General features: G+C 38.6%; 2 protein-coding genes across 3 annotated transcripts in view; one reads left to right on the forward strand and one right to left on the reverse strand.

The window, feature by feature from the left end:
* Positions 1 to 13,171, reverse strand: part of RB195_026253 (uncharacterized protein) — a gene marked incomplete at both ends in the record, with an annotated part of 43,270 nt that extends 30,099 nt beyond the window's left edge. Inside the window, 6 exons of one of the 2 annotated variants that reach the window (XM_064214721.1) lie at positions 853 to 1,002; positions 3,624 to 3,743; positions 3,980 to 4,064; positions 6,139 to 6,272; positions 9,413 to 9,545; positions 13,158 to 13,171. In XM_064214721.1, the coding sequence (XP_064070600.1) occupies positions 853 to 1,002; positions 3,624 to 3,743; positions 3,980 to 4,064; positions 6,139 to 6,272; positions 9,413 to 9,545; positions 13,158 to 13,171 (636 nt within the window). Of the gene's footprint in view, positions 1 to 852; positions 1,003 to 3,623; positions 3,744 to 3,979; positions 4,065 to 6,138; positions 6,273 to 9,412; positions 9,546 to 10,137; positions 10,239 to 13,157 lie in introns of those variants that run through there. The other variant, XM_064214720.1, reaches the window with a different exon arrangement.
* Positions 13,172 to 13,360: 189 nt separating this feature from the next.
* Positions 13,361 to 13,639, forward strand: RB195_026256 (uncharacterized protein; the record flags this gene model as incomplete). Its single annotated transcript, XM_064214725.1, has 1 exon — positions 13,361 to 13,639. One exon carries the CDS (start codon positions 13,361 to 13,363, stop codon positions 13,637 to 13,639), a length of 279 nt encoding a protein of 92 aa, XP_064070606.1.
* Positions 13,640 to 14,319: the final 680 nt, after the last annotated feature.

Consider the following 14,319-nt stretch of genomic DNA (forward strand, 5'->3'; position numbering starts at 1 on the left):
TGTAGAACTGACGCGTTTAGAAAGAAGGCTATAAAATCTTTCGCCCTTAGTTATATTATAAAAAAAAAGGAAGAAAGATTGTTGGAGATACACGAGTCCAATTTCGTAGAAAACGGCACTAATATTAATTTTCGTTGATCAGTAAATGCGAGCGAAGCAAAACACCTCAGAAAGCCTGAAGTCCGGAAAACTGCCCTCTAGCGACAAATTAAATTTGCGATTGAGAAAAGGGAAAAAAAAATCACTAAAGAATGTGATTTTAAGAAAGTATTGAATTGTATTCGACAGCGCTCATTGTGGTAAAAACGGCAAAATTTCGAGTTTTCCTTTACTATACAGTAAAAAATAAATAAATAAATACATACGCACTCAGATTAAACAGAATAGGTCGCATCATTTTATCGGTCGCTCAGAGAACATTTTGAATTTTGAAACAATGGATAGCTCAAGAAATCCATGTACTATATATGGTTTTTCCAGACGCAAAAGAGCATTGCGATCCAGTTTCTGATTGCCAAAGCAATACATTTATATATTTACTGTAATGTATCTCAGCTTGTAAATATTTCGTTATTTTGACATTTCATTTTTTAAATACTTAATTTAATATGTAGATATTACGTTAGAATTTTATGTTTTATTTATTTATTTTATGTTTATTTTTTTTATTTTTTTATTTTATTTTAAAATATTACGTTTTTACAAATTAGAACATACGCACTCAGATTAAACAGAATATCATTTTATCGCTCGCTCAGAGAACATTTTGAATTTTGAAACAATGGATAGCTCAAGAAATCTATGTCCGTCTATGTCATCAACAATCATGTTCGCTTATTGAATTTCACAAACCTTGTAGACAATGGTTGTTGTACTTAGCGAACAAATATAGCAGTCAACACTTTGCTTGGCCATATTGTTGACAGCTTGCTTTCGAAGCAAATAGATGTTACGTTCAAATCGTTCCGGATCCTCCTTCACATAGTCAGCAGTCACAAACACCTGATTAAAAAAATGTCATTTCTATGTCACATCATTTTAATTCCACTATATCAGACAATAAATATGATTCTATTACAATTTGAGTTCTAGAAAACGCCTCGATTGTGTTTTAATACTGATTCGGCCGTACGTGATTTAAAGACATTTTCAGAGTTGAGATTTCTGATTTGAATTTTTTAATTCAAGGATTCAAAGACATTACCTACTTCTCAGTACTTATTATTAAATTGCAGTCGACGAAAAGAACTTTAATTACACTAGAACAAACAAATTTTCTGGATGTTGAAACAAAGATGGGCAGATCTGGAGTAGAAGTTGTGTGTATATTACGTTGGTCCCTGCTAGTGCGACTCTATGCTACGAGGTAATCATTCAGGCAATCCACTTCCAAATAAAACTAATTTGAAAAGCTGGATTAATAAATGGATGCATTCTTGGATGATTTTCTTTCTTTTTAGTAATTGTAATGCCAGTCAATTCCCGTATGTCTCCCATATTGTGTTGTAATATAAGCTCCTGCCATAAACTCAAAGATCTGAAAAACAGAATTCCCACTCATGTTCATTCTAATTGGATAACCGAAGTGAGCAAGTACAACATTATTATTACTTCAAAACGAAATTTAAACTGAGGTAAATAAATACTGGAGAAATTACTTCATAAATTCAACGATAAAGGAAAATTCAAGGATAAAGGACAATTCGAAGCCTTTCATCTCGATGAAAACAAAAAAAGAGCGCTATTGTTTTTTTTTCCTGCTTTCAATACAATTCAACTTAATCTCAGTTCTATACGTTTCACGTACGAGTTAGGTATAGCAGGAAGAGAGGTGCAGTACAAAAACAGGCCTACGTGGATCTCAGATGACGGGAAAAGTAAGCCCATTTCGAAATCCGAAAAGTCAAATATCAAATCGTTTATCTTTACTTTACAAAGCTCCGAAGACAAGAAATCAGGAAAAATCATTATATGGTGCTCTGATTAGTTGTCTAACTCAGCTGACTCATTTAGGAGCGTACGGAGTATCAAAGGTTTAAGTACTGTACTAGTAAGATGAATAGACATGAGTACCACTTCCTCAAGAAATTTCAAAACTACCCTTTGATAGATGTGGCCGCGATAGTTTTCACACTTTTTTTAACTTTCTAAGCAACAAGAATTTCCCGCCTCCAGCTTATCCTCAAGAAACGTTCTGCAACTGAGCGAAGCATTCCCTACGATGGACAACCTCTAAGATCAAAGATGTGTATTAAACCGGTTTAAACAAGAACGATTAACATCAACGACCCATTCTTCAATTTGAAGGACTAAAGTGGCTTAGTGTATTTCCCCAACTGGAAATTCGTAACAAGATGTCTTCTCTCTCAGAAGCGTGGCGAAAATTCGATTTTTGAATTAACTCTCAAGCTGGGAGTTAATGAAAATCAAGATTAACTGTCAAAGAATTCTAATGAAGACGTTTCAATTTATGCGAAAAGGACCTGTTCACAGAGTGAAAATCCAAGAAATGGGATCTACCTCAGAAGATTTTCAGAACGATCATTTTACGTTATGAAGAGGCTCCTAGCTATACAGTATAACTAATCGAAATTAGGACCATGCAGGAAGGGTGCCAAAATCGTCAAATTTCTCCACCCATTTTTATGCAGCCTATAAAGGCTTTGTTGCCTCTTTTTAGGATAATATTATAACTGCTCACTGCAAACTCCAGTTGCGCAAATAACATACATTCTAAACTAAAAAAACCTCTGAACTAACTATTTTGACTACTTTGAGTCGTTTCAAACAGTGGTAACGAGTTTCTATTTCATTCGTTTTTTTTTAGTTCACTATAACTTTCTTAGTTCTTGAGCCATTCATTCATTGCGTTTATAATCGCTTTGAACTGAAAGAAAAACATATGTATAGATGAGCAACACTCCAATTACATGGTTATGGTTATTAGAATCAGAATCATTCGACTTTTTGGCCTAATCTTTTTGTGTTAAAATGTTCATAACAAAGTGAAATCCCGCTACTTTTTTTTAGCTAATTCACTACATTTATCTACATATTTTACTTCCTTCAGATGGAGGGGTCCCAGGATAGCAAACGTTGGTGAAACCCTTCGCCTGAGGTCTCCCAGTCTGCCCCCGAGGATTGTTAAAAAAATTCGCTCCAAGATAGAATTGCTCATCTAAAGCAGAAGCAGAAAAAATATTCGTCCTATTATAACGCTCTGAATTTGGCGAAAACAATCTCGTGAGGACTTCTCCGTTTCTGAACCGAACCAGGAGTCAACCTCACGTTTTCTTCCCCTATGTATGATAGCATATTCTGACGTGTTCAACTAAATAAATTAAAAAAAAAAACTTGTGTTCAACTGTGATGACAAGCAAAGAAACACAGCAAGCAATCTAGGAATGTCTGCTTTGAAAAATACAAATTTTTGAGAACGGCAAAGAATCTGTCACGGCATCACAAAATCTGAAATAAGCGAGAAATCATCTCATTCGCTTTGATTTGCTCAACTTACTACAAGTTGCGAGTAACATCTAAGAGGAACTTGTAAGTGGGATAATCGCAGATAGATGTAATGATCATTTCTCGTTTCGGTGTTACGTGAAGACAGTTGGCCCTACCTGACGCATCAGCGGCTCCGTCTTCTTTGCCTCCGCGCCAAGCGATTCGCGATTCGTACTCAACTTCCGCCAAGTGATCACACGAACGTTGCATGCTCGAGCCAAATCACCAAACGCTTCCTAGAATATTGCGCACATTTCAAAGTGTACAAACAAAGGAATAACACAAAATTTAGCACAGAAAACTATTATAAGAAGCTGATTTCTTAGACCTTCTCGAGAATTATCAAGGAAAACTCTAGCTGCACTTTCAAAGGTTTCCTGATCAAAAAGAAAACTTGCTGTACGATCTATTGATCGGAAGCCAATTCGCAAAACATTCCCCTAAAAACAAACTACTAGTAAATTTTGTATACCTTGGCTTGCTTGTAGGAATCCTCATTAAGAAACAAAATCCCAGTCGCATACTGACCGACCGGAGGAAGATCCACATTATCCTGTCTAAATATAGCAACAATAAGAAGAGTTCAGCATGTGTTTTGTTTATGTGTTTTAAATCCGCTGCCATTTCGTGATATCACACTACTGTAATCCAAATGCGTTATATCTTGGAATATTAATGAACTAAAATTCCGTTTTATTTCATCCACAGCCTGACCTCACATGCACTATACTTTTCATTCTTCGCGCTCTATGTTTAGAACGATGGGCTGTCCGTCTAGAACTTTTTCTATTCCGTTAATCCTGTGGAAGGAAGCCGAACAAATTTATTGATGCCGATGATTGAATGATTTAACTACATCTTTGGGATGTTCTGTTATGCATCGTCTACTTTCACAACGTCTTTCAATTCGCATTGATAAATTACATTAGAGGAGTGTAATATCATTTTTTCAGGCTCTTTCGGAAGTGAAGAAAATAATCGTGGATAAGAACGAAGATCAAAGAATAAACGATGAAGTTTTCTGGCGTTAATCAATCGATGCTCCCCCACATTCACTTCAATTCAGAATCGTTTGAGGTTTGCGAACGTGTAACTGGGCTATACTTGCTTGCCTTGCGGTGGCTAGCCGATGTGTCAAGTCGTGTTTTTATCCTCTCCGACAAGTCTGGTACTAATTTATTGCCCGCTAGGAGATGAAAGGCTTCGTGGGCACTATGGCGGATTCGAACCTCCGATCGATCGTGCAGGACGCGAAACCTCTAACCGCTACACTACACCCGCCCCAAAAAATGAAGATTAATCTTCAACAAACCCAGCACCCGTAATAACATAAAGAAAGCTTCAAAAGAATATCAATACCCAAAAAGCTATGTTCAATTCACTCCTTGTTCCCTGCTTTATCTCATTTATACATGCTTCCCAAGCAGTAGGTCACTGAACTCTCTATGGAAAGAGTGATACTAGGAGTGTTACACCTCACAGAAATGAGAAAGTACGTCAGCGATCGAAGATTAAAGACGCCGGCGCATTTGTCAACAAACAACGATAAGGTGTGTCGGATACGTCAACGACAACCGTTCGACCGGAGCCGTAAGCGAACGGGTCCCACGCTATATTAAACACACTGCAAGAAAATCGCCGACCCGATAGTTAGATCAATTCACGGGATCCTTCGAAAAAAGATACGATGCTCTCTGCGTTCCGCGGGAGAGGAAAAGCCACCGACACAATCGCGACAAACGGATAAATTACTGGCGTTTGGCGTTCGCTCGATCAACTCGGACAACAACGGGGGTCAAGGTGATGCTCTCATTTTCAACGTGCCCTCCCTTTCTAACGACAACTCATATCTACCTACGTCAGAATCAACACCACAAGAAATTATGCATATATGTATATATATATATATTACTATATTATTATTTATGCCGTGAATTATATACTTCCGTCATGTGCAAGAAACGCTGCTATTTAACGTTTTTGACGAGTGATATATTCGAAAAAAAAAGTTCATTCTGTTCATTCTAAAAAAATAAGCTAAAATCCCAGTATGCCCATGTATAAATATTATGAGAACATGCTTTTGTGCAGTTGTCCGCGCAATATTATTCTCAAAAGTGTCATCGAAGGTACGGCGATATCCCACTGCTTCCCTTCCTATATTCATTTCCATCTAATTCATAGAAAAAGAAGATGCACGAAAGTTCGTTGAATTAGCGCGCTGCTGACGACGGCAACGCTAAAAGCCAAAGCAATAAAAAAGCAATTTTTTTTTTGCGCTTCTGCAACGGCAAGAAGACGTCTGCCAAGGAGCCTAGAAATATAACTGGAGGCACCTTCCCTAAATTAATTATTCTGTTTCGGCTATTTCTACAAAAACTGCAGATCTTCACCGTTAAACTGCTACAGTTCCGAAAACAAAACTTCAAAGCTGATTTTCCCGCAACTATGTCTAAAACAAACACCAAAGGGGAAAGAACATCATTTAAAGTGACAAAATTAACCTTCCCATTGACACTTTAGATTCATATGTTCACGGATTTTCATAGCGGATTATTTCATAGCTGTCTCCATTCTTACAACATCCGATCAAGTTTCAATTATTAGCTACATCGTTTCTAAGAAACTCACTGTTTTACACTTTTTCTGTACATGAGATCGGGAATCGCAGTGAGGACGCCTGCACCATCTCCGGAGTCGTTGTCGCAAGCACACGCTCCTCTATGAGCCATTCTCTCTAACATCGTTCGCGCCTCGCAGAGAATCTAAAATAAATTACCCCTTATTCAAGAGACGGACACTTTCCATGCACCCTAAATGGCGAGCCCCCGTGTATGAATCTGACTGTTACGTGATGGCTACAAGAAGAGTCAGTCGTAGGGGCCTCTTCCTCACATTCCGCGAAAATGTGCTGTCGTCGAGCACTCCGCTGAAGTCCGCAACCAGATGCGTTCAAACAGTGGGTAGAGCATAGTTGCGAGACCAGTCAACAGTGCCCTTATTTTTGGAAGTAAATAATTAAATCAGTCGGAGCTCTAACACCTAATCAGTAGGCTTATAGAAGTTATCATTAGTCTCTTATAATCATTAGCCTTTTATAGAGACATCTATGACATGTAAACAAAAGTCACGAAGAGAAAAAGGGAAGATAGAGTTTCTACAAATAAGGGTGCGGTTGAGTGCACCTCTTCTAAAGAAAAATGTTACATGTTTTAGGGCAATCACACATTATTTTTGAAAACATGAAATGAAGATTAAATCACTACGAGCGATTTTTCTGCAAAGAAATCTATTGCAATCAACACAGAAAGCCGGCAAAGAAACGGCTCAAAAAAAAAACCATAAAATCACTCAATTCTCCACCTTTTTTAGCATTACGTTCAGCTATCAAAATTTCCATACGAAAGATCACCATAATGAATGTCTTTCCCTTACATCAAGGATTCTCCTAAAAAAAAAACAACTGGATGATCTCAAGAGATAAGACACTAGTTCTATAGTGTCAAAAACACCAAATCTTTTCATCGCAAATCCATCTACGTCGCACGTCTGAAATACGTAATCCGGATGCATAGTCGTCGTAAATACAGGAACGTTGTATTCCTTATATTACCACAGGAATGGTGTTTTCGTGTAACTTTGCATCACTTCAATAACTACCTTTGATCTTTCACGGATGACTCACAGGGAGAAAACAGAAAACAGTATATTCGCAGCGTATTGCTACAATCTGGTACAGACAAAGGTTTGACTTAAAAACTGACTAAAAAGCGAAAATTGTTGAAAGGAATTATGGGTAAAAAAAGAACAATTTCTTGAAAAAGTACGAAGAAAATCTTTCGAGTAAAGGTTCACAAAAAACAATGGATTTCAGCGTTTATTTCACTTTATAAAGCGAAGCAAAATTGTTAATTTAATGTTTGCATAATCCGATTATTCCGTAAAAGTCAACGTAATTTTTAAAAGGAGCTCAGTCAGGAAGGTGAAACAGCCTCGCTATTCAAATAATGCTATTTTAAGCAAATGTTATTATTTTGTTTTATTAATTTTATTACTATTATTATTCATTTATATTTACGCAATGTTCACTTCACTGATTATATAATTTATTTATGTGCAGTGAACACAATGCGAAAACTATTTTTACTCTTATAAATCTGTTCCGCATATGACTTTCAACTATGCCGATGTGGTATTTGCTCACGTTTTCTCGATGAAAATACGATGTCTATATCTCAAATGCTTCTATATGCTTTTGACTAAATCGGCGCTATCCAAAGTGCTTCCGGTTCCTGGATAAACATTAACAAAGCGTTCGACCAGTATTGTTGCTAGCATGCGACATTTTCGCAGCAATAAAAATGATTGATACACACGCCCTCTGCCCTCTCCTCTCATAATTCGTTCAGCTGTTCTCTCGCACCTTGCAAAGAACGGACCCTATTTCTGCTGCATCCGGTGCTGGAAACGAATAGGTTATCGCACGAGTAGGTTCGGATCAGCTGGTTTAAATGCGAGGGTGGCGACTTTTTGTCCACAAAAATACAACATTCCTCGGCTAGATGAGCCGCCGCTTTCAGTTCCAAAAACCTCAGGTTTTTGGGCTTACGAACGTCCAACATCCTATTACCGTAAGAATGAAAAATTATCTCTACCAGTGTGCGTGTTCTAGAGACTTAAAAACAGCGCTGGACGTTTCTTCCTGTAACTACACAAAATTTTTTTTTTGCTTAAAGCCAACCATGTTCAGCAGTCAAAACAATCGTTTTCAAAAGCATCGAAACCAGATTAACTCTCCGAATCTCTCAACACCGACTTCGACGCTGCTAAGTTTCCTCTGATCAACATCCCCAAATATTTCTCGGCGTCTTCCTCTTTGACGTGGTGTGAGCGGTTATTTTGACTGCTCATATTATTTTTAATGCCCAGCGAAAGAGGATCCTTTATGAGAAGCGCCAGGTTGTAAAGGTAAAAAAAAGCTTCTCTATCCTCATCATAATGTTGTCAGTCTCGATTTTCAGCATATTTTCTTTCTCTAAAGTCACTTCCTGTGATCCTCTAGATTGTCGCGAAAATAATTCAGAGAATAGTAGTTCAATTTTCAAGCTTTTCACGCTTACAAATTAGTGTCTTAAAAAGCTAAGTGATTGTCGAAACAGAGCAGAGTCGTCACCAAAGAGAGTGTAATTGTTAATAACTCTCTAGCGTTGCCACCCAACGTCGTACCCTTTCGCGTACAAAAGTGGGACGACTGAGTAGGAATCGCGGCAAAAGACACCTGAAAAGGCTTGGAAGGCATTAGTATTTCTAAATGAGCTCCACAGTATTATATGCTCGTATATTACAATGGAGAAGATATCCAAATATATGAAGGATAAATCCAAGGAACTGGCAACGGACGCATTAGTTTGTCCAACGAGGCAACTCTTTTTAGTTACACCAGTAATCCACCACAAGTCTCTCTTCGCTGACCCTCCACGCACACAAACTACTGGTACTTGTAAACTAAACTACCCCAAATCCCATTTGCTACCGGAACGAATCCAAAATCGAAAATTTCCCCATTCACCCCCTTTAATGGTGTCCCCTATCATGCAGTGTTGAAAGCACTCTATGTTTTACTAGAACAGCAAGAGAACTCCACTTCCAACTCCTATCGATAACTTACGATATTTCTGCACTCCTGAACTTCCAATACTTCGAACACTTGGAACTGTTGAACACTTAGAATTGGTGGAGTTCCTCTACTATCTGCTGCTCTGCAGTGGTTAACTAATGTCTATTTACACTAGCCATGCTAATGTCAACATTAAACACTCGCTCATCATCACATCACACGTTTAAAAAACAGAAAATTGGATCAAAAAACTGAAGGTTACTTATGATTATGGCAAAGAAGGCTCACCTTATGAGTCTTTATGCCTTTGATAGAAACCACGAAGCCTACACCGCAACCGTCCCGCTCGAGTTGTGGAAGCCAGAGGCCCTCGTTGGCAGCGACCTCGAGTTGCTCCTTGCTCAGAATAACCATGTTGGGCCTAAAAATACATATAAAAACTGTTTCTCACAAGTCTATATTGAATGACGTCAAGTATGACATCAGCACAACACGAGAAAGTTCGTCGATCTCTTGATCGTGATCTTTAAAAACACCGACGAAGGACGCACATTACAGAATGTAATATTACATCGCAAAGAACATCATGGAACAGGAAAAAAGAACAGATAAACAAACGAACAGAGCAAAATTATCTCCGATCAATACGCATGATTTTTGTCATCCTCTCTTCATTGCTTAACAAAATGACATGCGATTTCAGACACAGAGAGACAGGGAGCGCACAGCGGCTGGCCATAGCAATAATGCGAAGAGGCTCATCAATAATGCCACCCAAAGGTAATCGCTTCCGTCGTCTTAAGTCGAACTGCTCGGCGAGCAGCAGCAGAGGCGCGAGGAATCCGCGAATTCCGAGGAGAATGGCTGGCCAGCATCGTGGCCATGCTTTGCTGGCGCTATAAAAGCACTGAAGCGAACGGGCCGACACATGCGGGGCGGACTGCATGCCAGGACTCATTGGGCACAAAAAAGAGAGATCGTCTAGCGACCGCCCTCCGATATGGTCCACTTACAGTAGCAGCGGCAGTGAGGAGGGAGCAGACAGACTGGACTGCAAGACAGCGAATGGCCAGTGCATCACAGTATTACACCAGGCGCTATCATTTTTCAACATGTTGAGGCAAACGAATAAAACGGTGAACTGTACAAAACACATCAATTGCGGAAATAAGTTCGGACGCATCAGTCACATATTCTAGCAGAAGACTGCAATTATAGGCCGACGATTGTTGGGCACAGCTTAAACACGTCAGCCGTCTCCCTCTCACAAGTTTCTTATAAATCACGACCTCGAAAGGAGGACTTCTGCAGATAAGTGTACATTAAAAAGTAGAGCCGGAATGCAAACCTCCGCATTTGAAACTCTGAACTGCAAAAGAATCTACAATGCCCAGCAGGCATCCACGCATTTGATTAGAAACATTCCATTTGATTAGAGGACTGAGAGCAATGAAAGACAAGTACCCGTGGAGTTTTTTAAGCGATTTATTAGGTTAATAAGTGTGAAGTGTCAGTCTTAATCGTTAGTGTTGGTTATATACGGGCGACTAAGACCTATGGAACATTTCACAGTAAACACTTTGAAGTGTTGATTACCTCCACTGATAATTTCGTAGTTTCCACTGATTCATTATAGCATATATACATATATATATATATATATATATATATATATATATATATATATATATATATATATATATCGATATAAAACAAAGTTCTAGTGCTCTACTGATTTTCACGAAAGTTTCATATTTGTCTATTATCTGAGAGGATAGCACTGACCAGAAATCCTCGGTTGGGAAAAAAATTTTCTTTTCTACGTAAAATCCTCAACTTCGTAAGACTTTTCCACATACAAAAAGCAGCAATGCTACAAACTTTCGAAGCGTTTCCTTTTTCTCGAATTCTTACTCTCTTTTTGTACGAATTTCAGGGAGAAAAGTGTAATGTTCACTCAAAGGAGATGAAAAATCAAGTTTTTCAAGAAGATAACTCTGGATTCGCCGTTAGTGAACAAGGCTGTAACAAAGTAGTGAAATATACAAAACACTTGTTTGAAAATTTTTCGTTTATGCGGTTTCGGTTCCACATTGATAAATCCCGAAGGTACACAATTCCCCTCTTAGATGATCATTTAATACCTGACTTCGCAACATCAAAGTACTGCAATACTCATGTAAATTACGAAACAGAACTATTTCGAACAAATCTAATTTCTGAAGTTTTTTTTTTTCACCGGCAAGGACAGTGAGATGGAAATAACCATTCAATTTACTAAGGATACTACATATCAGTTTTGTACTTGTTAGTTGAACACTCGCCGTTCACCGTTACACCAACAAATATGCGCTTTTGCACTGACGACTGCAGCTCTTCACCTTCTTTTTTATCGTAATGAGTCATGAATTGCGAATTCACGTGCAGAAAAAACACTTGACCTTTCGTTAGTATACAAGAACTTGTTTGGAAATATCCTGAAGCGCCTCGACAACGTACACAAGACAATCGAATATCGAGGACATTGCACGGGTAGCTAATTCTAGGACGGCGTTACTTTCCTTCCACCTACCAACACAATTCAATTCAACAAATGTGCAAATATTCTCCAACTGCTAACATTCCAAGTAACATATGAAATAGCTGATCTTTCGGTACCGCTTGTGATTAATGCAATTCTGAAGGGCAATAGGACACTTCGTGATAAGATACGCGTAGCAGTTTTTTTCCAATAAACAAGCTTATTGTAATAAGTGCTAGCATTGCTAGCGAATGTAGGCATATTGCACCTACTCTAGACAAAGCAACAATCGATTATGTGCACAATTTTGCAATTTTCTACCAGCTATTCATATTTCAAGCCATTTTTTTTGGTATTTCTCTCAACGCTTGGCGTTTTGTGAGTTCTGGTACGAGAAACATAAAAGGCGAAGAGAAGGAAAGAAGGAGAAACTACACTTCCTAAATTCCGTAAAGTGTGACCTACTGTTTAAGGAAAATCTCAATGTGGGAAAGCCCTGATATCCTAGTATAAAGCCGGAAGAGATGCAACAGTACTTGCTCATACTGTTGCCTTGAAAACATTAATACTTTGAAGAAGAAAATAAGAATACTCAAGACTATTTACAATCACGAAAAGGAATAGCAGCCCGTCCTATGTATTAAATTTCATGGAAACGCTATAATGATACAGAGAAGACATATAGAACGCTGGTAGGATGACTTAAAAGAGAGCTTCGAATGTCACGACAGTAGCGCAGCTTGAACTACTTCCCACAAAATTAGCAGTTAATAAATTGTTAATTATACGAGAAGTACTCATATAGTGCTGAAATTATCTATTGTGTATTAGAAAATTATGAAATTAGTATTCAAGCGCCTTTCATATACTGCTCGATAATAATTTTCTCGATGACTAACCTTCAATTCCTCAGAAAGAGGAATTAAAGGTTGATCGTCGAGAAAATTATCACTGGACTTCTGTTAACGAGGACGGCTACTCCACTCTTTCCTTTGACATGCAACGGTCCAGGCGTAGCCCTCAGCAAAATCATCTTAAGAATGCCATAGATTATTTACTTCATAAAATCGTTGGTTAGTTCTATTAGTCCAGCTTAAAGGCATCACCCCACGAATCTGAGGTGGTGCAGATTTAAGGTGGGGTATTCGTATACAGGATGGGAGACTACGGAGAGGGGGTGATTCCGTCCATTTCTCCCTAACTGCCGTAAAAAACGACCTGGAAGATACGGCTTCATTCGTTTTGGCGCACCATTTTGTACAAGAGGTTCGATTGGAGCGCGCCAGTCTTGTGCGGCGCCGCATCTTCCGGGCCGTTTTTTACGGCAATTAGGAAGAAATGGAGGGAATCACCTCCCTCTCCGTAGTCTCCCATCCCGTATACGAATACTCCACCTGAAAGCTGCACCACCTCAGATTCATGGGTTGATGCCTTTAAACCAACACAACCAGCAATCTAACTGCAAAGAAACTCTGTGGCAGATGGAAACTGGGAAAAGTCCAAAAGACCCACCAATCCGTCACCATGGGCAACAGTCTTCAGATCTCTGGGAATTCCTAACTTTATATCGCACATCCTTGCTAATACACCGTTGCACCGCTTACACGTAACCGGCGTTAAGGTCGCGACCGAAAAAGGAACGTAAGAGATTCGAGGAAAGGAGTGGAATGAAAAAGGAAGAAAGGTCAGGAATCGGTAAGAATGAGTAGACACCTATGACCGTCAGACTGCTGAAAAGAAGAGGAAAGCATGAAGTTCGATCTCTAAATGTTGATAACTGCTACAGAGGATTTGATGCACAACCACTCACGAACAAAAAACTCCTGTCTAAATGGCCACCAGCGCCGGTTGATTCTGAGATTTTGGCGGGAAACGTTTGGGTGTCCACAGATCGATGTGAGAAGTACTCGTATTTCGGAAACATTGTTGACGAACCGAAGCACACAGGACAGCAGAGCATCTGTCATGAAAAACAATGGAAAAACATCACATAGCCGATGGAGAACTTGTTTTTCTTTGTGTGTGAATATAGCAATCCAAGGGAAATGATTTAATTCCGGCACATTGATCACGTTTCGCTTGATCTACTTTTGACCTCTTCGATTCTAATATTGATCATGCGTACGAGTTTCGCCGAAGAACCTATCCAGCATCGATCGAATAAATAAGATAAATAATATGCTTTGCTTAACTGGCACAGAACAAATAAGTAATTATTTAGCAAGGTAAGTAACTACTAGGATATACGAAGGAACTGGGATTTCAAGGAAAAACTTAGTGATAACACGTACTAATCACAGTACATGGATCCGTTTAAGAGTAAAATTTTACTTGAGTTGGTTAAATTGGATCGAAATTTCAACAAAATTGCCTGATTCCCCTCTCTAAAGAGAAACAATGTCCGTGCGGCTAAAAAAAATGGTATCAAGCAGACAAGGAGACGCATGATGTAATTTCATGCATTTATTTATTTATTTATTTATTTATTTATTTATTTATTTATTTATTTATTTATTTATTACCATATAGCACAGAATGCGTCGCATTCCGACGTCACCAGGAGAGCAGACGAAAAAAGTCTGCTCTCAACCCAAAACAGATCCTATCCTTCAGTTTTTAGTCATGTAAGTCGTGTAGCACATTGCAGTATCCACAAAGATATGTACTCTATTCA

The sequence above is a fragment of the Necator americanus genome, chromosome X (genome assembly GCF_031761385.1).
Source record: "Necator americanus strain Aroian chromosome X, whole genome shotgun sequence".
Lineage (NCBI taxonomy): Eukaryota > Metazoa > Nematoda > Chromadorea > Rhabditida > Ancylostomatidae > Necator > Necator americanus.